The 23,925-nt window shown below is 36.9% G+C and overlaps 1 protein-coding gene across 6 annotated transcripts; it reads right to left on the bottom strand.

Moving 5' to 3' along the window:
- Positions 1–2,989: 2,989 nt before the first annotated feature.
- Positions 2,990–23,141, bottom strand: LOC137657772 (heterogeneous nuclear ribonucleoprotein A1, A2/B1 homolog). 6 transcript variants are annotated; one of them, XM_068392279.1, is made up of 10 exons: positions 22,987–23,139; positions 18,597–18,678; positions 7,451–7,516; positions 6,272–6,487; positions 6,027–6,149; positions 5,690–5,831; positions 5,093–5,335; positions 4,553–4,882; positions 4,155–4,266; positions 3,533–3,982 (listed from the first exon to the last, which is right to left on the bottom strand). In XM_068392279.1, the coding sequence occupies exons 2-9, from the start codon at positions 18,606–18,608 to the stop codon at positions 4,166–4,168; spliced, it is 1,233 nt and encodes a 410-aa protein (XP_068248380.1). In that variant the 5' UTR covers positions 18,609–18,678; positions 22,987–23,139; the 3' UTR covers positions 3,533–3,982; positions 4,155–4,165. The 6 variants fall into 6 exon arrangements, with proteins under 6 accessions (XP_068248379.1, XP_068248381.1, XP_068248380.1 ...); XM_068392278.1 differs by lacking the exons at positions 3,533–3,982; positions 18,597–18,678 and adding an exon at positions 2,990–3,109 and having other exon boundaries at positions 22,987–23,141; XM_068392280.1 differs by lacking the exons at positions 3,533–3,982; positions 18,597–18,678 and adding an exon at positions 2,990–3,109 and having other exon boundaries at positions 4,186–4,266; positions 22,987–23,141.
- Between the last annotated feature and the right edge of the window lie 784 nt (positions 23,142–23,925).

Here is a 23,925-nt window from a genome sequence, read left to right as displayed (position 1 = left end):
AACACCGAGAGTCACGATTCTTCGGTACCACATCAGACACTGAAACACTTTCCACAGTTCCGATAGGATCACGGTTTTTCAATACCTTTAACTCTGAAAAGATAGTATTTCTATCGGCTGCTAAGGACTCAACTTTCTCACCAAGAGACAAAATAGCAGTAAACATGTCCTTCATAGTAGGTTCCTGATCTACCACCACAGGGGAAGGAACAGGATTAGGAACAGGTAAATTAGGTAAGGTTCTATCCACAGATCGGGAAGAACTACGCCTAACTATCTCTCTCTAATCTCCTAACATAACGATCGTAAGTACCAAAATCATCATTAGTTAAGGAAAGACACTCATTACACCTATCATCTAATGAACAAAATTTACCCCTACATTTTACACAAATAGAATGAGGATCAATAGATCCATTAGGAAGTCGTGTACGACAACCCTTACTAACACACCTACGCTGAGCAGGGGAGGAGTCGGCCATTTTAAAGTTAACGTGAGAGACCGACAAGCAAAAAGTAAGGGAAAAAACAATAAAGAAAATCTCAAACAAAAAGATTTCAAGATAAGAACCAAGGAAAATTAATCAACGATAGCTTAAACTCAAAAAAGAACGTTGTACATCACCAAACAACTTCCCAAGAGAGTAAAAACACGAGAGCGAACTTCTGTATGTCAGTCAGCTATGACGGCAGAGAGAAGAACTGGAGTTGGTGTGTAGTTCCACCTGTTCTACCGCTAGGGTGCGGTTGGTACACCTGGCGTATCTTCGATAGCGCGAGATTTGAATTTTCTGCCCTGGCGTCAGGGACTTCAGCTCTTTTATATAACCAGCGGGTAAGTTTTATATTTAAAATTTGTTGACCAGTGTTCCCAGTTGCTCAAGATCATTACCTTAACAAAAAAAAAAGGCAAAGTTGCTCATATCGTATAAGTATCCAGGTTTGTGTGTAAATACATTACAACGAAGTACCAAACCAGGGACCCAACCATCTCGCTGCCGCCTCCACGTTCAGGTCTTCAAAGGTCAGAAACGGGATGGTTGTTGCGTTAGACTTTCCGCTGACATTCCCAACATTAATATTACTACTTCAAGAGGTTGAAGGAGACGTTAGAACTAGCTCCATATTACAATTGCTTCTCCGCCTTGAGAAGACAGAGATCAACTTACGTGGAAAAATCCGATTACAGTCTATCGTAGTAGAAACCTATCCCTTCAGTTTTTGGATACATAAGGTTGGGGGTGGGGGGAGTTCCAGTACATCTGGAGCCTAAGGGTCCTGGAAAGATTGGGGTTGATGATGACTTTAATTGAATCCCACTCTCTCCAAGAAAACCTTGGTTTATTCGTGTGTATACCTCGGCGCTCTCGTTGAGGATCCTCGCATTGTGGCTGCCTTTTTTTTTAAATGCAAAGCAGCAACCTTAACTTAAAAAGGGTATTTTACCCGTCCTGCCATTTCCCTATACTGTATATATCTGCGACCTCTCAAGGGGTGTTTTACCACTTTGTTGCACCATTTTCTTATTTTATAAAACTTGATGGGAAGAACCTGCAACTCAGATGAGTTTGGAGTTGTCGCTCCTTTGGTCAATCAACTCTTGGAACCAAAAAGGAGGAAAAAGGTTTGGCCAATCTCCTGGTTTCTCATTTTCCTCTCGAGGACTTCTAGAGGCATACAGAACTTTCTAATTATGCACACCATATTTAGAAAAGGGTGTATACTCATGTGGTGGAAGTCTGGTAAAATCGAACAGCACTCAACATCTCACCTCAGTTGAGGGTCTTGTGCACATGTATGTGGATGAGGAGCGTGCACTAGAGGGCGAGAGTTGCACTCTCTTGGCCAACGGTTATGCATGCGAGGTTGGCATAGCGAGTTCATAAACACTAACAAAACCTCGATTCTCAAAGGTTTCAGTTTTCCATATCGAGGGCATTTCGTCCTCACACACTTTTGGGACTGAAGCCCAGAGATGCAAGCGATTTTCACTCATTTGGGAAAAGCAGAATCCTCGCCCCTGAAATTTCTTCCCCAACTTCCCAGAAGATGCATAATAGCTGATGGCACTAGTTTTAATAGCCCACTGGCAAAGTTAATCGACGCATATGTTTGTTTTTCTACGGAAAGCAGGACTCAATCACCTTTTCAAATAAATGTCTTATTCAGTTGCCCTCCAAAGAGTAGAGAAAAACTTCGGAGGGGGTAGCTGGATGATGAAGTCAAAGAAGAATGTTCTTGTTTTGCTTTTTTTTCCATACTGAAATTCCACCTACTTTGAGGACAAGCCCCTGTAGCCCTCACAAGTGCAGTGGTGGATCAAGAACATCCACAGCCCAGATCAACCTTAACCTTACCGACAAATTCCACAATGATGATCAGGCAGTACTGGATATATCTGTATTTTACAGTTTACTCACCAGTGAACAAGTAGAACACTAGAAAACTGAACGTAGCTTCCGTTCAGCAAAAAAGGCCACTGCATGCCAGTTACCAGAATCTAAAAGTTCTTCCTTGGCCATGAACGAGCATTGCCAAATACACCACTACTAAAGGACAAAGGTTTGCATTTGCGTAGGAAGTTTGCATTCGCCCAAGTAGTATAACCTCTGTATGCTAAACTACTTATTCAATGATTTGACTGAAAAAAACCATCATCTTTTCACACTTAGGCCCCTATTCTTAAAACTAGTCAAGTTGTAGACCTATATGAACTAGAGGATTTCAAATGATTATTATGATATAGATGAAATTGTTAAAAAAAAAAAAAAAATTACAAAGCAGCTGTAAAGTACAGGACCTAAAAACCTTCAACCATGACTTAGTTGTACTTTATCTTTACACAACGATATGTGCCCTTGCTGTAAGAGCTGAATGCCAATTACATCATTAGACAAAAGGAGATCACTCAATTACAGTACTCTAAAATGCTGAATTTATGCTTTTAAAAGATGCAAAAAACCTTCAAAAGGCAAAGCAAACCACCAAATTTATTAAAAACTTATATTAAAAATATATTCTATAAATATATATCTGGCAGTATCACAGCTTCGTTATGCCGAACCAGCAGGTCCCGACTTCTTTGGTAGGCAGTATGTTCACGTCTGACCTGGGGATAAGAGAGAGCTTAAATTTGCGTTAACATGACTCAAAATTGGAATAAATAGCCACATATCTCGAAGATTCAAAGATTCTGGGGGGAATACAGTATAGTCAAAAAGACAATGGCATGGGTATACAAAGCTGAAGAGTGCACTCACACTAAGCGTGACCTAGCACCACTACACATTGTGCTAACCACTCAAGGAAATAAAATATTTAAAAAATAAATTAACGTGTACCCAAACCCTATAAATACATTACTGCCTACACCACAAAACTCAAACACATGAACCTACCTTAAGGTTTTGACCTAGACAGTTTCCTAAGATCCTCACTGCCTAGATCCCTCTCCGATCCAAACTTTCTCTTATCATTAAAAGCCTTTCTTTACTTATATTCTTTCTTTAAACCTCAGGATTTCAACATACACTTTTCTTAGTAGTAATTTATTTGTAAAATGAAAATACAATTGCTGCACACAACGATTAACTGACTACGCTTTGGTTCTTCTTAAATGAATATAAGAGTACTGTATGTAATAATTGTCACTTCTACACATCCTAAATACAAAAATGCAAGTACTGAATAATAGTTTTTCTTCATCAGAGTTCATCCAGAATATATATATTAGATATACTGTTATGTTTTTTATCTCCTAGTAACGAGGCAAGTGGCTAGTCCATGCGCCGAATGGAATGTTCCGTGCACAGGCTCCCTCTACATCTTGGGGTGTCGAGGAGCTGTGCTGCCTCATATAGCCCTATCTCTGTATTTCTCTTTCAGCTCGCCTGCCTCAGTTCTAGTTATCATGCCTGACTGGGCCCTGACTGAAGCCCTGCCTGTCTGTCTGCCTGACTGCATGGCTAACCTTGCTATGTACCTAGTGTGTGGTGGAAAATAATCAATTAGTCATTATTTAACTGTCAGGTTAGTAGTCATCAATAAGTAATTTATTAAAGCACTCCATCACTTTCTTAAGAGATATTTCATGACTTATTTTAACATCAACTGGCTAATGCTGTTGATAAAGTCAGTAACATACAGGTACTCACTAGAGTACAATTTAAAATCGTCTAGGCCCACCCGCATTCATGTTGGGGGGGTTTCCGTAGTTTCCTGGACCGCCAGCATTGTAGCCTCCACCACCTGCACCTCCGCCACCACCTGTAAGACAAATAATTCATTACAATTTGAGGTACCACTAGATACCAACTAACCAGTTCCCATACAACAGATTCAAGTTTCCAATTATCGGATTTTCCAGATATTTTTACTCTTCGGCACAATAATGCATTTTACATAGAGTAATCTATACAGTATTTTCTATTATTTATCAATTACAAATACAATTGAGCTAAGCACGCTTACATCTATACATTATGAACTATACCTATTTAATGTGAAGTATCAAAATGCATTAAAACTGAGCTAAAACCCTGTGGCCACTTACCAGCACTGTATGGAGCCGGTCTGTTGTTCTGATAACCTTGATTTCTCATTGGACCACCACCATAGCTCTGACCGTAGTTATTACCAAAATCGTTAGGACCTCCTTGACCCCAGTTGTTAGGGCCGCCACCATAGTTTCCAGGCTGTGGTCCCCATCCACCCTGATTGCTCTGGTTGTTCCAATTCTGATTGTTGGGTGGGCCACCTTGCCATGGCCCTTGATTTCCTCCATAGCCTCCTTGGTTGTATCCGCCAGGTCCAGATTGATTGGGCCCACCACCATAGTTTCCTTGGTTGCCCCAACCACTCCGGTTATCTGTAAATTTATTCCCTAATAAGGAGCAATTTTTTCAATCATTATTAAGTTCGGAGTGACAGTTCCCTTACGCAGCTATTTCTGTTCACTCGTATTTCAAATAAAGGATAATTGTTTACATCCCTTATATATCTTATCTATAGTAGTTAAACTTATGAAATTCTTGTTCAAATTTTTCAACGTATCTGATTTAGGACATTCAATTTCTTGTGACAGATAACTCACCTCCACCCCATCCTGGACCTTGGTTATTACCCCAATCGTTATTTCTGCCACCAGCCCAAGGGCCGTTTCCACCGCCGCCGCCACCGCCACCTCTTCCCATACCACCTCCCATTCCGCCTCCGCCCATACCACCTCCCATTCCGCCTCCGCCCATTCTTCGCTGCTGTTGAATTTGCATTTCGTTCTTAGATAATGCTTTTTTCACTTCAACTTTCTTTCCTTTCAACTGGATACTTTTATGTGCTATAAAAGAAATTGAAATTAAGGTGAGATGAGCTCCCTAAAATTATACTTACACTGTCAAGTAAATAAAATGTTTATGTACATCTACTACAGTAATAATAAATTTAAACCTACAGACCAAAGCTAGTTCCCAATATAAAAACTAAGTTCAAGTAATCTTCAATACAATGTACGTTTACAAGATCAAGGCTACTATCCAGTAGATATATTAATACATATCTAGGACCACACTTCTGAATGGGACACAGGTATTTTGGAATAGAAAAATTCAATGTCTCCAAAGTACTGTATAACATAAGTTAGCAACGGCACAACTTAAAAGTAGCAAAGCAGTCAAGATCTTCTATTACTTACTACATTGGACGCAGGCCTTATCTACAGAGTCGTAATCTTCAAATTCAACAAATGCAAAGCCTCTCTTCTTCTGAGACTCCTTTTCAGTAGGTATACTGACTGACACTACATTTCCATACTCGGAGAACAATTCTCTCAAATCCTGAAATGAAATGAACATATCTATATTGAACATATCTATATTAATAAAAAGTTGACATTATAATAATCAAAATCGGCTTCTCTACATCGCATTTGGTGATAAGTTATGTACTCCAACATTTAATTAGGTTTCTTGACATTTTTAATGAGAGCTGGCCTAATATTTTCATATTTAGAGAACATCTGGTAACCTTACCTCCTCTTCAACATCATCTTTAATGCCCCCAACAAATAACTTTTTAACTGTTACACCAGACTCTAATTTGCCTATTTCATCTCTGGGGACTGCACGCTTTGTGTCAACAGGACGACCATCAATCTGGAAAGGTTAAAACACTGGTAAACTAAGATTAAATTATGCATATTTTCTACATAAAATGAAAACACTTTCAGTAAAATATTTACTTCAATAAACCTTGACATCGGTGGTTTCCAACTTACTTTGTGGGGTCTATTTTTCTGTGCTTCATCAACCATGTAGGGCTGAGAAAATGCAACAAATCCAAAACCACGAGAACGTTTTGTTTTTGGGTCCTTCATGACAACTACATCAACAATCTCACCAAACTGCTCAAAATAGGCTTTCAAGCTGTCATCTGTAGTACGGTAATCGAGCCCGCCAATGAACAACTTGCGGAGCTGCTCGGGCTCCTGGTCCTGAAATGTACAATTAAAAATTCATTAGTTATTTTACAATACATTCTTGCTGAAGCCAATACAAATTCTTCGATTACCATGACTGCAACGCAAAACACAGCAATAAACGTTTGACGTAATAGAAGTCACCTTCTTGCATTCGTAATATTATTGGGCCTTGTAAACAGTAAACATTATACGTAACACTACTATACTGAGTCTTCAAATGAATACATAACTCTCCAAAAAAGACCACTAAAATTAAATTGAATACTTCAAAGTAACCAACATTCAACAGGCCACTCCACCCCTTTAGACAGTCTCATTTCACCGACAAACACTTACTAGCAACTAGAAATTAAGAAGCTTACACAGCCAATAGACGCATAAAGTCTTAATACTAAGCTTTGAACTTGTCATTGACAAGGACTACACACTGCTTATTAAACCATTCTAAAGCTTATGTTAAACTTGAATAAGATTAAAGTCATTTTGACAAAAACCACTTAAAATGGACCCACAAAATAGTAAAAAAACTTTCATGTAGCTAAATTGCATGCACAAGCAAAAGATCAACAATTAGTCACTGGACTTCTAAACCCTTTATGTATAGTGTACTACTGTACTACATAACCACACATACAAAGATGCACGAAAAATTTCAGGCCAGTTACTAGATTTCTGCCGTATAAAGACCCAGAGATGGTTTGCATAGATACTGTCCTCCAATAGCAAATTATAACATCAATGGTAGTCTTTCAAGAATTTTTTTTTTTTTTTTGCATTAACATCTGCCAATAGGAAGAACTACAGATCCAGAAAAACCCCACCACAACATGTCGCCTGACCAAGGATATAAACTGCATACACCCTTGGACAATGGTTATACATAATCACAATGGAAACCGAAACACAAAGGCACTCAATTTTAATTACTTTATAAAATAAATTCTAGATATGAAATACTGTACTACACTTCCTTACCGGATTTCTGTTCCTGCCCCCCTGCATCGATTGTTGGTAGTACCCATCTCCAGTCTCACTGTCATACTGTATCAAGTAAATAATTATGAAGAATATATTACACAATACAAGTAGGCATTTCTAAAGGTTTCATCTTTTTCCTTACAATGAACATTTATGGAACTGACATTTCGTACAGTACAGTATTTCTCATTGCAGGTACAATAGCAAGGTAATACAGTAACTAGTGTACGGACAAAAAGAGAAAAGAATACTTAAAACTGACAATCATTCTTTCAACCAGATTTTTATGCCTTGATCTATGCAAACCAATTCTCTCAGTCCTCTAGTACCCTATTTGTTAACTTCTGTTACATCTCAATGCGAATTGCCTGCACAATATTTGCTAAATATAATGAGATTCAGCATAACACCTCTAATCCCTTACTTTAAAAACATTTTCTAGTTTTATTTATTGACTATCAAAATTAGGTTATGAATTCACCAACGGTTGCATATGCCCTCGTTAGAACTAAAATACCGTAAATCATCTTCCTTTACATGGTTATTCAAGCACTCACAGACTTTTCATTAAAAGTCAAACAATCATATGGCTTACGTGGAACATGGTCCTTGTAAGTGATAGTTTCAGAAGAATATGAAAAGTTTAGCACAAATTGCAATGCACAATATTCAACCTTCTAAGAGAATTTAGCCCTATACACGGTAATTTACAATCCTGCTATCTAGGTCAAAACGGATATCTACTCTACTTGATTATTTTCAAATCTTTTAGCACAACACCTTGAAATAACATTAATCAAACATTCCACTATTCCCTGGAATTATTCAGCACTCAATGGACAGCAACCTTGACAAAAATATAGCCTATAAATTGAACCCTTAAACCTCCACCCCGGCCCCCCAAAAAAATAAAAACTAGTTTAAAACACAACGTTGGTCTTCATTCGACAATAATAATTGTAACACTAATCACATTACATAAAAACATCGTTACAAATAAACTACCACCGCTATGTACACTCTTACACCACGCATCAAACCTTTTCTGTCTTTCCTTCCCCCAAAATAATAATAATACTGCTATTGTCACTAGTTCCAATTCTGCTCTCTACTGAGCCTTTTATTCCTTTGGCAACTACTTTACTGTTAGTTATTATTGAAAAACCTAAAAATCAAACATGCAACAAGTTTCATTGAAGCCCTTCAAGTTTCAAAATCGTCATAAGAACTCAGGCATAACAAAATTCACATTTACCATAATCCAGCACCACCTTCATAAAAGATTTTCTTTGATCCCTTGCATTTAAATCCATTTGAAAACCATTCTTTTCTTCTCAAAAAGGTAAAATTATGTGTTTTTGCCATATACTGTACAATCATTATTTCAAGTACACCACGAAAGAAAAATATCTTTTCAAGTCTGTTAACCTTGAGCACAGGCATTTATTATTCAATAATCACCAGAGTCCCTAGAGTACAACCTAATTTCTAGACCCCCCCAACCAAAAATTCTCTTCACGTCTATCAGTATTTTTTCATCCAGCATTCTAATTTCTTTTAATTCAACAGTAAAACTGAGAATTTCAAACAAAAGTCTAGCAAAACCACTTAAGTTTTCAAGGTGTATTACTTTATTCTCTCGATTCTAAACCACAAAGAGAGACTAAGGGTATGATACATAATCACTGATTTCAGTAATGACCCAAGCCTTCACTTGACAAGTCTATCATTCTTAGGGGCTCCACCTTTTATCTTTAAATTAAAATCCACATTACCTAGAGCAGTCAATTTTTTAATAATTATAAAACACCTAAAAATTAAGTTCTTAGTACTGTTAATTGAAAAATTACTTATTAACCAATAATCATTGATATTAAACTACAAAAGAAATTTCTTATACTATATAGGGATATTACTTTTCACAAAGTTGAGAGGGTAATTAAGTAAATTAAGGAACTTTGTACTGTTATTACCCAACTACATTTTCATGATGATAATTGCCTTAAATTTCATTTATGTATAGTATTAGATGAAAAGTTTTTCCTAAGATTAGCATGAAAAAAATGGAAAGTTTTACATGTGCAGCAGCAGGGGGAACCTAACACTAAAATTTCTCAAGATTTCTAAAAGTATAACATCAAAGCATTACAAGTGACACCATAAAAATTTTAAAACAGTCATGTACTCTTAAAATTGTGCCTTCATTAGTAAAATTAATTCACATATCTACATGTAAAAGCAATTTCAAGCATTTATACAATTAAAAAAAATTCAAGGGAAGATCACACTAAAATACCTAAAAGCAACAGCTTTCGGTCATTAACTAAATACCTATAGAACAGCTAAAAAAGGACTAAAAAAATCTCAGCAAGGATCTGTCATACCTGGTTACAAGGTTACAAAAGCAAGGACATGAGAATAACCTAGTTATATTGGCATACTAAAGAACTTGGCAGCCAATTTGCATGTAAAAGAAAAAAATTGTAGTTTCTAATTCGTTGCATTTTAATATTAAAAAACTAACAAGCACTAGATAAAAGATAGCTCACATTAAAAGCTATTCTTGAACTAATGGCTTATAAACGTATACAGTCGACCTGCAACTTACGCGGATTCTACTCGAGCGGTTGACTCTCGCCTTCAGAAAAATGGGGAGGGGGTGAAAAAGGGAAAATGGGTATTGGTCACAATGTATTTACACTTAAGACTAATTTCCTAAAGTATGGTAAATGCACCTATTAGAATAATTCTAAAGTAAAAACTACAGTATTTGCATCATTACATTATCAATTCTACTAATAAAGCATTCTCAAAATTACTATTACAGTACAGGGGAAGCCCCAAAGAATGAAATCAAGTTGAAGGCAACATGTACACCTACAATATCAGAAAAGTTAACCCAAACCATTACAATTCAGTTACAGCAATGACTGCCGACTGGAAAAGGCCTTTATGACACTACAATAGCAAAGCAGTTGAGTACATAAATTGTTCAGGTAAACAGCCAGGTCTAAATATTAAAAAGTTTGTTGTTTGGAAGTTCAAGTTTTCCAAGTTTTCCCAAGTTTCTCCCTGAATAACTGAGCCTGGATACCTTTGCCTATGTAATCTATAAAGTTCCTCCTCATTTGCATAAGCTACCAAACTAGGTTAACACCGGAAACTGGCATTTCTTTTCATAACACAAAGCAACTAAAACGATGCTTCGAGTACCGAGTTTCTGGTCAAGGCTGGATCACGTACATAAATGCACCAATCAGAAATCAAATATAATAAGTCATGGTGGCCCGTTAATTTGCTGTTACATTCAGCTACCCAAAACACCTGTTAAACTTGGAATAACCATCATTCAAATGTATTAGTGCAAATTTACTCACATTCTCAAAACATACTGGACATGAAACAACATATTAATATATAAAACACTGCTTTCAAATACAATCCCTCATTCCCTACCATTTATGACCAGTATAACTGAAGTCATTTGGTAGAGACAATCCTACACACTGTTAAGCAAAACATTTCCAGGCGTTATAATCTCTTAAGAGAACTACAATTGACCTACTTTCATATAACCAGAGATCTAAGCTATGGCACTTTGTTTGCTATTGAAAAAAAAAAAAATCACAAGACATACGAGTTATTACAAAAATAAACTTTTCATCATAGCTAAGATTACTAGTACCATCACCATAAGTCTTCGCTACTTTCAAATATATTTCCAGATATTGGCCTACTTTTTCCTTGACTAATCAGATGACAAAAATATATAGTCTGGACACCATGAGCAAGATTTAGAGTAATTATATAATTGTTAGTATAAAAAGCAATGAGTAGGGACAAAGGTATATACTGTAGAGGTCTAAATAGTTGGATAGTGTCACATGTGGATCCTCCTTAGGTTGGAAGTATTTCTAAAGGAAAGTTACTCTATTCCTAAGCCCTAAATACCGGTCTGAACAGCCAAGGATGAAAATAAAATAACACTTGCATGGTTTAGAGCTTTGTGCAAGAGGCAAGGCAAAACCTTCAGAACAGCCTTGCACGTTTGAGAACAAAAGCGTTTCATTCCTGAATCCTGAGTAAATGCATCAAATATTTGAAAGCATCCCTTCTGCAGAAATAGAACTAACAACCTACATTAAGTAGAGTAACACCACGCCCTTTGAAGTGTTCACATATCACTCACTCTGTACATAGCAGTTATATATACAGTATATGTAAATCTATACCATAGCTAACTGCTCTTCCTCTCACAGGTTTCGGAGGGCAGATAGGTCCAAGATTTTTCTTAGTACAGAAATTTTTGGGCTTCAAAATGAAAATTACAGTAATACCACATATAATCCCTTTACATAAGAAACTGACTGCCCGTTGTGAGCTAAGGATAATGTGTCCTTTATTACTCTTAGCCTACCTTTACAAAGCCTTTATCCAACATTTCAGGAAACGAATTTGCCAACAATTTCAATTTTTAAAAACGAAAATTTAGTCAATTTCTATTTTTCCTAAATAAACAGCCAAATCTTTTTTACTTAGCAGCTTTTATCCAAGCTTCTGGTGACAAGACTGGGAGAAAAATTCATATCTTATGTGGTGGAGTAGCCCTTCTTGCACAAGGCTCTACTTAATTCTGAAGTTCCCGGTCCCAGATTAGTTTGGGGAAAAGAATAAGGCAAGTCTAAATAGTACTCGGGGTTTGTAGTAAGAAAAACCAAATTATTAAAATGTGTGATTTGTTCTGATACGAATACAGGCCTTCGTCCTTTCAAATAAGGCGCAGTGAGAAATGAGATAAATAATAGGGGGAACCCTATTACACAAAGAACCCAAAGGTAGGTACCTATATCATACAGGAGTCAACTTAAAATATCTACCCACAGACAACTTCTCCAGGGGGGGGGGGGGGGGTGGAAGGACCTAACAAGTGTTACTTTCAGGTCTCCATACATGTAACATGTTTGTCGGGTCTATATTTTTCACCCCATAGTACTTGATCGATTAAAGAGCTATACTACACACTTCTAAAAGTCACCTCATTTTATAACCACCAAGCCGCAAAAATTGAAACTGCTTCTACATTACTTGTTGGGTGGCAACTACCAGGACTAAGGAGAAGGTATCCAGTCTTGTGAGTACTACTTGTTGAGCAGCAACGATCAGGCCTAAGAACGTATCTTAACATCTTGTGGATAGCGAGAAGTGGAGGTAGACCGCCTCTTTCATAACCCCCCCCCCCCCCCCTTCCTGAGAGGGACTTCTGATAGGCTAAGGTTCAACTTATAAATTTGATTGGTTCCAAAGAGCTGTTTATAAGTAGAGTTTTGTTAAATTTTAGCCTAAGGTAGGCCTAACCTCAATCACATGCCTATGATTTCCAGATACAAAAGTCAACAAATAGTCAGGTTTCATATGAAATATCAGGTTATTCATGTGTCATTTTGTTGACTACATTAATGACATAATATTGTTTCATAACAGTATCTATTCATCTATCTTTATTTTCAATTTGATTTGTTTGTATCTGTTGTATGTATAAGTTGTGGACCTTCTGTATTCCCACCAACTTCTTCCTTTCTCACCCAACCATATGTTTACAAACAGGTTATACATGGTTTGTCCCGTGATTCTGAAACAACAGAGGGAGTTGCGTATTGGTTGCATCTCGTGGATGTACTCTTCATACCCAGCCTATCTAGTGAGAGACCAGGTAGATCCCTAGGACCTCTCAGACACTCTTGGCAGATGGCACTTAGAAAAACTACCTTAAGGGTGCTTCCCACAAGGACTTCACAAAGGGTTTCCTGAGAAATGACACCTTCAATGAGCTTCCTTCCCAGAAGTCATACCTGACCAGGGGGTGGGGCAGCAGCAGATTGTTCCAAAGTCTTCATGAGCATATTGATACTGTATATCTGGAGGTTCCCAGGTTGAGACCCATCTTCATGAGCATATTGATACTGTATATCTGGAGGTTCCCAGGTTGAGACCCATCTTCATGAGCATATTGATACTGTATATCTGGAGGTTCCCAGGTTGAGACCCATAAGTCAGAAGACTAGCCTAGAGCAGCCTAATAACCTGATTACTGGCATTGACAATATTTTTTTTCTCTCAAAGAAACAAAAAGAAATATGCTACAGCGAACAAATTTTACAGACACCGCATGCAGAGGACTGCCCCCTTCCCTTGACTTGGTAGACTGTTGGGAGGACTTCCTTAAGCAGCTTGATATCTCTCACGGTTACCATTGATAAACACTTTTCGCGGAGGACCTGAATAGTCTACCCAATAAGAGACAGGGAAGAAAGGGCATGGTGTAAGTTTTTACGTGGGGCTAGAATAGTGGGTCTGGACAATAATTCTCAAAAATTGACTAAAAGTGAGATCAAGGTCGGGTATCACCGCAGTTAGCAGACAGTTGGGGGTTGTTGAATACTCTTCCATCCCAGCTGTGGTGGAAAGTGTCCTTGATGAATGTCATCGGGTCAAGAACTGGTGCACGCACAATAGACCATCAGCTTTTAATAAAAATTCAAACATTTTTAAACACTTATATAAATATATAGTTCCTACAAGGATACAAATCCTTATTTACAGACCAGGAAACAAATCTTTCACACAAAATATGTTGAGGGCACAAGCCTTAAAATTTTGTGAATTCTGGTGGCATTGTCCCACCCATCTAAAACCAACATTGAGGGGGCACAACCCGGAGGTATCCCCTCACACGATGTTGCCATGTTTCCGCCTATGATACGTAACCAAGGCACCAAATTTGTATGATGCGTCGTCAAACATGAAATGTGAGTATATCTGTATGAACGCATATATAGTACACTAACTGAGCTTATATACATGTTCATTGACAGTTTTCATTGCACACTGCTCAATGAATTGCCTTTGACATATCGAAAATCCTTCGTACTGCTGCTTCTACAACAAATACTGGCTTACTTTGAAGGAAATTTTTCGCCTTGGGTGTGTAGTTGCGAAAGAGTTGTGTGTCAACAAATCCTATTGATAACCGCGGGCCATCCGGGTAACTGAGCAGTCACGTGACTTCCCGCACGTGGCGCAGTGAAAACAAACCACACTTTTACGTGGTGCTGCATGAACGGTCGTCTGTTAAAGCTAAATTATTCGCCATTATGCCTTCATCATGTGTTATTTTCAACTGCAAGAATCACAATATGATGCAAGGAAAGATGTTGCATTTTTACAAGTTCCCCAGTCGTAGCAAAAGCCCGGATAGGAGGGATAAGTGGCTTGCAGCATGCCAGCAAATGAATCCAAATGGACACAAATGGTCCCCACTAAAGTCGGGTTATTTGTAGTGAACACTTTATCTCAGGCATTTATGAAATTTAACATATTTTAATAAAATTTAACATTCTGGTGGTTGGTGTTCCAACAGTATGTCTATTGGTGTTCATTATGAATTTATATTAAATTGCCAAAATACAGGTAAACCCAACATGACTGAGAAAGAACACCCAGACTACATTCCATGCATACTGCCTTTCAAGAAAGACAGCTATGCCAAAGCCAAATGACAACTTGAGAGTTATGAGCGAAATGACAAGAGAAGGCGATTGGTTTATGAGGCCAGCAGTAATACACCTCACACTTGTGTGCTGTAAGTAAACAGTTCAAAATAATTATTGTTTATCATCATTTTTAACTTGCAAGTGTCGCTAGAAGTTAGAACCGTTGTATTTTATATCTTATTACTCCCCTGAAGCATTTAAATTTATATTGTAATGTGTTTTAGCAGCTCCATCCAAAGAATTCAGGTAATTGTAAGCCATTGCTCTGGTTTGTTTTCACTTCGCTTGATTCCCGCGCTAGCGGTTACATCATCGATGACGTCAGCCCGCGGTTATGAATTAGCTCCGGTCAAAATGACCCATTCATTACACATGGCTCATAAACGACTACGCTGAGCACGTGTTCATCGGGCATTCACAACGTAACAGAAGCGCAACCTTACGTATTACACGTTTACTTTCCTTCAATGTTAAAATATTGACGTACTGTATATCTTATATCTGTTTTTTTGCAATGTCTGACTTAAATCAGAAGATTGGCACCTCATTTGTTTACACAGCAAGGCAACAGCGTATCCCAACCTCGAATACCCCCACTCTTTATTTTGGACTAAAGCTGTTAACACGCTTTTAGAAGCAGGCGAATGGCACTGCCACCATACTCTTGTAACAATATGGATGCGAGATATAACGTTTAGCAACATGGACTTGAAATAGCTAAATTCCCTAATACTTAACAATTTGATATTACAAAGGTGAATGAACTTCACGGGGGATTAAGGAAGGAGCCCAAGTGAAGAGAAGCATATGCAAGATTACGAGAAACGGATATATTACAGGATGTATCAAGATTAAAACCATTACAATCTATTTTGAAGTTTCTTTACCTACTTTTTTTCTAGTAGCCCTTCCACTAATAAGGAGAAAACCTAAAAAATAAAAGTCGCACACAAATTTTCCTCCGCCCCAAGTGTATCTCATTGAAAAATTGTTCCATCAAAACCGATGTTACAAGGAAGAGGACATAACTGATAAACGAAAAACAATGGCATTATGAAGTTGTGTACAAAGCAAAGCATCATCAAACCATTAACCTTAGCAGATCACAAAGCAAGCTTTGATGATAAATAACAAGAATGCAAGAGACTTGCGCAGGCTGCCCCCAAAAATAAAAAGGTGAAAGTGAGAATGCAATACAGACTAGGTTAAACAAAGGCATCCGACGTCAAACCACACTGCTTGCAAATAATAATAAACTACTTTATCATGAACTAACCATTGGGAAATAATTTGGTTATCCAACTTTCATAAACTTAGATGCTTACTTCTAAATTCAATTCAGATCTAACCACCAGTCCCCAGTGGCTTTACCCAATGGTTACTAACCTTACTATTAGTTGGCTTAATCTAGGTCTTGGGATATTTAAACGGAATTTCAACAGGGCCTTCTATGCTATTCAACATATCAAAATCCTTTCTATGACATGGGATTCAATTGAATGGGTTATTTAAAAGGGGCCTTACAATTGAATGGGTTATTTAAAAGGGGCCTTACAATTGAATGGGTTATTTAAAAGGGGCCTTACAATTGAATGGGTTATTTAAAAGGGGCCTTACAATTGAATGGGTTATTTAAAAGGGGCCTTACAATTGAATGGGTTATTTAAAAGGAGTCTTGCAATTGCATAGGCATTTACACAGCTTTCGATTGCATGGGATATTCAAGTAGGGTTAATTGCATCTACAGTAAGGGTCAATCCAGACCCCTTAAACAAGACATTCAGAAATGATCACTATCATTTGGGATTGATTCATGGATTTTTTTGGTTATGGGTTAAATCACGGACCTTTGCATAGTCTACTTCCTGTGCCATAGAAGACATTACATGGACAATGAATGTACGCTGTAAATCATGCTTATTAACATTGTTACGTAATTACAAAACTAATTCAGTTTGCTTATAAGTATTTGTGAAAGATAATGTAATGTTAATTTGCAACGTCAAATTTTTATCTTTGCAAAGCCTCTTCGAGCGATCAAAAAGTTTCATTTACAGTATAAGCAACACTGTAGGATACTGGTTTTACTAAGTGAGCAATTCATACAATACATTCCAACTGATAACTGCAGGTTTTAATTACACAATCTCTACAAATAGAAATTTGATCCCTGGTAAACAGCATACCATGGTAGATGTCTTAAAAAACACCACCCTGAAAGTCTCAAACATTTCTTAATCACCTAATTTCTTTTAATAGATTATATTGCTCTATGTATATTTCATTCGATAAAAAAAAAACCCACTGGTCCCCTCTATTTTCAAGACTTGATAGTCATATTTCAATTCAAGTACTTCCCCTCTGAGATGTTATTTTATTTGATGTGACAAAATTTGGGTCACCATTAATGTATTACGATCAACTATTTAAATCAACATAACATATTACAAAACTTTAGATTAGTTACAAAATATTTACAGATGGTTAGAACTTACCATTATCAATATACAGCATTGCAAATTGACATTGTCTTCATATTTCAAGCCCCTAAGGCCTCCAATGAGGCGAGGAGTTTAAAGGGCAATAATTCAATCTAGAGTTAAAGTTTTGTTAATACAGTACATGAATGACTGGATACACAAGAAATCTTTATTCCTTAGTCAGTTTATATTCACTCAATGTATATTAGTTTAGGAAGGACCATGTGAAGTGTTCAAGCTAGAAATAACTGAAATAAGTTAGGTAAGAATGAGAAAGTTACCAATGATTTGGCTGTTAATAAGCAGTTGGGATTTTTACTTGATAACAGGAAAGGGAAGTCAAGGCCAAGACACAAATTTAAACTGAAGCTTAGGCCTTCCGAGTATTAAACCTTAAAGTATATAATGTCCGGATGCCAATTTGGCATTGTAAGGTTAATTTATTACCAGTTTCAGGATTTTTTTTAAGGCTATCACTACGTTCAATAAACTCGACTGGGTCCATACTAACCCTAGGCCGAGAAGTCCTAAGTATTGTCTAATACCAAAGGTATTGGATTATTGAAGGACTACAAAGTACCCTAACTTGGTCAGCATTTAACTAATATTACCATAAGTAGATCTCAAAATAGCAACAAGTTGGTGAGAAAGCTTTGACAAAACTAGAATGATTACAGAACAGGAAGATAGGATTAATAGAAAAAAATGACTTATTTTCTCCTGACTAATCTGTGTTTATAGTTAAGGCCAACTTATAATCTTTCCGATATGACAATTCTCACCACAAACTTCAATAGTTGAAAAGTCAGCTACATGGCATTGAAAAGACCATACACAAATGTCCGGTTAGGTTCAAAGTTGATTAACTTAATGGGAATTGAAATCAAAGGCAGTCACCCTTTCAAAAAGAAACTAGAGACCCCTACATTGTCACAGTAAATTTCAAATGTGTAGAACGCAGGGACAGTCATGAAAACAACTATGAACTTATGTATTCTGCAACATTAATCAAAAATTACTTGCATGAAAAGGTAAATCTACCTTACATTGTGAAACGAGCATTCGGACAATCAATAATCATAGCAAAACACGCAATATGCAAAATAAACATACCATTCCTGACATTTTGGAGTTTTTTATTTTCCACGTCTTTCAACTTTGTCCCTACGTCCTATACACGTACCCAAGCAACAACCTATTGACAAAGCAATGAGTTAGTTTCGGGCTTCATGGGCTATACTGTATACATAATAAAACCTGTAGCAAGAATTATAAATAAAGCAAGATGCTCCCACTACCTTGCTTAATTATGCAATTACTTAAAATAATTAGTTGGAAATGTACTTCAAAGTCTGGCAAATCATTTAATTTTTTATTATTAAAAAAATAAGATTAATTGAAGGACTTCAACACTAAACTTTACGCTTTGAACATAGTTTTGCTACCAAACCAGACCAATTACTGTATTTCTTTCAACAAACCCCCTTAATCTGGAGATACTGTCTTCAATCTCAGCTTCACCAAATTCTTCCCTTACCAAGTCTGCGTTTGGAGGTTTGTTATGGAGGCGGTATATAATTCACACAAATACATGGTGGCGACTTAGTAAGGGGGGTCAAAACTGGTACCAAATTAAGCAAGTACAAGATATACTTGCCATCAAGTAGTTTTACAGCAATTTTTTTTACAATGGCCCAATTCCCGAAATGGGAAATGATTACGTTACACTTCAATCGGTCCAACCGATCACCAGTACTGTACGGAATAAGGCTTCCATTAGACAATATTTAATTTCAAGTTTCTCCATGAACAGGCTCAATCTAGACACCCTTTTCATCAAATTTAGACACGCCAAATTTTAAAATATCAAGGAAAAACCACTGCAGAGCATCACATCCAACATCTTAAAAGTACCCATCTTCCATTGATATTTGGGATTAGTTACCTTTACATACCAGGCAGAATTCAGTTATGACCTTGATTCTAACAAAGAACAGGCCTGAATATGATGTAACATTTGAATAACTCATTTAATACAAGTTTTTAATACTATACATCATGAAAACTTCCTATGAAGGCCAGACAGTACCCAGAAGTCATTAAGAAACTAAATGACCATTATTAGGACTTCATAAAGGCCTAATTTACGCAAACCTTGGGTATAGTATACACAAAAGTTGAATTACAATTACAATACAAGTGTTCTTGACGTATGCATATCTATAGTTGGTGTAACTTGGTAGATAAAGACTATTTGGGGGAAACCAATAATTCAATATTACTTATCAAATCAGAGTATTTTTTCTACAAGACCATGCTCTCCATTTACCCCCAAATTTATGCAGTCATGCAGCTCTCCTCAGTTCAGTTGTTGGGCGGAGGGATTCGCCTTTCCATCGGCACTTGCTTGGTTTGCTTCTTAAATCTATGTCTTATTTTCTTCTCTCTTTTCCACATCTGATAAACATTTTTCTTTTCTCTATTCCTTCTTTCTTGAACAGCACGTTTCCTATTATCATCTTTTCTTCTTCGTACGGCTGCTGTAATTCTATTTTCCTTCTCGCGTCGCTGAGGTCTGGACAGTCAAGCATGAAATGGGCGAGGTCTTCAGTAACTGCCCCACATAGCTTATATTCTACCTTCCCTCCTACTTGTGTTTTCCTATCATTTAATTTTAAACAGTTGGTCCTAGCTCAATACATAACAGAATCGGGTTTGTCATAAAACATTTCTTCTACTATTTGACCTTTTTCTTGTTTGTAGTAGGTTGGCCAGGGCACCAGCCACCCATTGAGATACTACCGCTAGAGAGTTATGGGGTCTTTTGACTGGCCAGACAGTACTACATTGGATCCTCCTCTCTGGTTACGGTTCATTTTCCCTTTGCCTACATACACACTGAATAGTCTGGCATATTCTTTACATATTCTCCTCTATCCTCATACACCTGACAACACAGATTACCAAACAATTCTTCATCACCCAAGGGGTTACTGCACTATACTTGTTCAGTGCCACTTTCCTCTTGGTAAGGGTAGAAGAGACTCTTTAGCTATGGTAAGCAGCTCTTCTAGGAGAAGGACACTCCAAAATCAAACCACTGTTCTCTAGTCTTGGGTAGTGCCATAGCCTCTGTACCATGGCCTTTCACTGTCTTGGGTTAGAGTTCTCTTGCTTGAGGGTACACTCGAGCACACTCTCCTATCTTATTTCTCTTCCTCTTGTTTTGTTAAAGTTTTTATAGTTTATATAGGAGATATTTATTGTTGTTACTCTTCTTAGAATATTTTATTTTCCTTTTTTCCTTTCCGCACTGAGCTATTTTCCCTGTTGGAGCCCCTGGGCTTATAGCATACTGCTTTTCCAACTAGGGTTGTAGCTTAGTAAGTAATAATAATAATAATAATAATATTTCAAGATAGTTTTCTCTATTTTTACTTCTCTACTCTTGGCCTTGAGCTCTTCTCTTCCCATTCTCCTAAAGGTTCTATCGTTCATTTCCATATCTTTCCTACTCTCTCATCCACCTGTTAATTTCATTTTCTTTCATTTCTTCCAGAATTTTCTTCAGCAAATTATTTCTCCCCTCTTTTAACCCTTTCATAAACCTTAGCCTTCCTCCTGCTATCCTAGTTTTCATTTCAGACATTCCTATTTCTCCCCGTAGTATTGCTACTGATGCACATGGACCAAAATTTTTCTTCCTACTCCGTTTTCAATTTGTAGTAATCTTTTTATTTCCCTATCTGTTATGTTCATTACTGCTGGGCCATATAGTATTCCCGGTAAGGCTACATTCCCCCAATAAGTTCTGCCTATTATTTTGTGGCTAGCTTTTCTGCCAATTCCATCATTTTCTTTTGTTTTATAAACACTTCTTTTCCCTTCTATCTCTATTCCTAAGTATTTTATGCTATCTGTTACTTTAATACCCTGTATTTCTTCGTTTTTCTTTCATATATATAATTATATGGCTTAATTTTGTTTATTTCTAACCCACATTCTTTACATACTTCTACTGATATTCTTGTTGTTTCAGCATATATATTTTTAGCTACAATTGGACAGTCAGCTACAAAGAACAGAGCCCTAATCTTTATTACTTAGTTTTCAAAGCCTTCCTCATTTTGTATAGTAATTAAGAGGGACTTTTAATGCTGGGAATGCAAGATATGTTGAGGAAGGGAGGAGAGGGGTTATATAAAAAAAAAAACTAGCTCAGTTTCCTCATTAAACAACCTGGAACTGATATAACATAGTCGACTGAACAGAATTTGTGATGCCAGCGTACATTTGATATGGCGTATAATCATAATATAATAAATTAAAAAACTCCCATATCTTGAATTTTTATGCTTTCCCAGCATTTAGAGAACCACGTAATTACTGTAAAAGAATAGGAGAGCTGCAAGATAGCATAATTTGGGAGTAAATGGAGAGCAGGTTCTTGTAAACAAATACCAATCCAAGCATTAAGAACTGATAAGTAGTGAAAACAGGGTTACCTTGTAAGCTCAACATAAAACTGACCTTTTAATCGGGTATGGTAGGCTTAATGTAAAAATAAAGACTAAAGCATTTGTGATATACAATGGGGTGTACACACCACCAACCAACAGTAGCCCTAAGATAGAAACATGGTAGAAATGCCCTTGCTTCAAGTTTGTCCTTAGCAACGTTATCGCCGGTTAACGATAGGTTTCCCGGTAATAATTACAAAAACAATTACTGCCCTTTATTCAGGTAAGGTAAGTGGTTTTCTTATAGGTCAGGAAATTTTCCAATAAAAAAAAAAAAAACAACACGGGTAATTGTAGACGGAGTGCCTGGCCAAGTATGCTTTGTAAGAACCATATGGGTTCAACAGGGTACACAACGGTAGATAAGGGTCGTTGATACTGGAATATCCCTTAAAGATTGGAGTAACCTTCCTAACAAAACAACCTTGCCTTCTTCGAGTGTTCATCTTCAATCAGACCTACTAAATGGGATTCCACCATTTTTTTTCTTATCACGCCCCAGCCTACCACATGGTCCCCGCCCAAAATGAATCGGTGGCATAGGCTTCGTTTTTTCCCCTAGTCAACTACACACAAGGGAGTTTACACGTGATACCGATTAAGGGATATATACCTTGTGTATGATTTACCGCCTCGACCTAGAAATTCTACCCACAATGAAAGTAATGCTGTACACAAATATGGATTACTGAACACCTTACACAAGTCTGATGATACAAAAAAATTATACCCAGGCCGAAAGCCTCCTGAGGTAATTTACAAACATAACTATCAAGGGAACAATCATGACGGAAACATGGAAACCATTTGCACTGAAAATAATTCCATCGTACCACAACGACGAGACGACAATGATGCACAAAATGGCGTCTAGCTTTTGGGAAATCCGTTGTCAGTACGACAAACGCGATGTATGAAAAAATGAATCTAGTCGTCAAAAAAATACTTATAAAATACTTTCAGTTGCTTCTGCAGTTACTCACTTCTCCTTTTACCATCTTGCAATAGACGTTGCCACTAAATTAATACACAAAACTTGAAAAATATTGGCCTTTACGCCGGCCGTAGCAAAGTCTCGCTGCGATGCGTAGCGGACGGGACACTTATGGGGGAATGAAGGGGGAGGAGGAAAGGCTTCTTCTTTGTCCATTTAAGTATCTTCTTTAATAACATACATTAAAATTCCAAATTCTCTAATATGTTTTGTCTTTATTTTTAACTTATTTAAAAGTTATTATTTTATTTTAAATTTCTCTGTTTATTAAGTTTGATAGAAAAGCTTACGTGTATATCCCGGATATGACGTCAAGAGGAGTGGCCGGGAACTTTAAAAGTATATATATTATACAGTTTTTTGCATTTATTTTCGTATTTTGGGACCAATGCTGACAATTCTATTAGTTTTTGTGTTTATTGTCAGATAATACATGATTTTTATTATTTTAAAATTAATACATTCTTCCGTAACTATTGTAGTGGTTGTTTATCAAGGCTTGTGTACACCGAAGTTCGAAATAAACAAACCTTGTCTCGTGATCACAAATATTTCATTGGCATACTGTTCTTTCATAGTACTAGCCTCATTTTGGTAATTGAATTTTATCTAGATGGGTTGTTTATCAAACAAGAAATATCTAATAAAGATTTAAATTAAATAAAACATATAAGCATTTCTTTCAAAATAATTTATCTTAATATCTAGTATAGCGAAGTCTTATTTTTGTCGAAAGCTTTCTTCAAACAAATGCTGCCGGGAATCTCAGGTTGTTTGAACGGATTTTATCATTACCCTAAATGATATAAACATATGTACCTTATCAACAAGAAATGTTTGATAGCTAATAAAAAAAAAATAATAATACTGGAACAATGGTACAGCAACTAAAATCAAGCTTCTTTTCAAGCTGGCGTTGTTAACAACT

The sequence above is a fragment of the Palaemon carinicauda genome, chromosome 18 (genome assembly GCF_036898095.1).
Source record: "Palaemon carinicauda isolate YSFRI2023 chromosome 18, ASM3689809v2, whole genome shotgun sequence".
NCBI lineage: Eukaryota > Metazoa > Arthropoda > Malacostraca > Decapoda > Palaemonidae > Palaemon > Palaemon carinicauda.
The sequence above is the reverse complement of the archived record's forward strand: the minus strand, read 5'-3'. Positions and strand labels throughout refer to the sequence as shown.

What these genes read in the sequence shown, in the direction of transcription:
- LOC137657772 (XM_068392278.1), bottom strand. An exon ending in AAGATGATGTTGAAGAGGAG is followed by an intron (nt 5,832 to 6,026) that starts GTAAGGTTACCA and finishes ATTTCATTTCAG; the next exon opens with GATTTGAGAGAATTGTTCTC. An exon ending in AGGTCCAGGATGGGGTGGAG is followed by an intron (nt 4,883 to 5,092) that starts GTGAGTTATCTG and finishes GCTCCTTATTAG; the next exon opens with GGAATAAATTTACAGATAAC.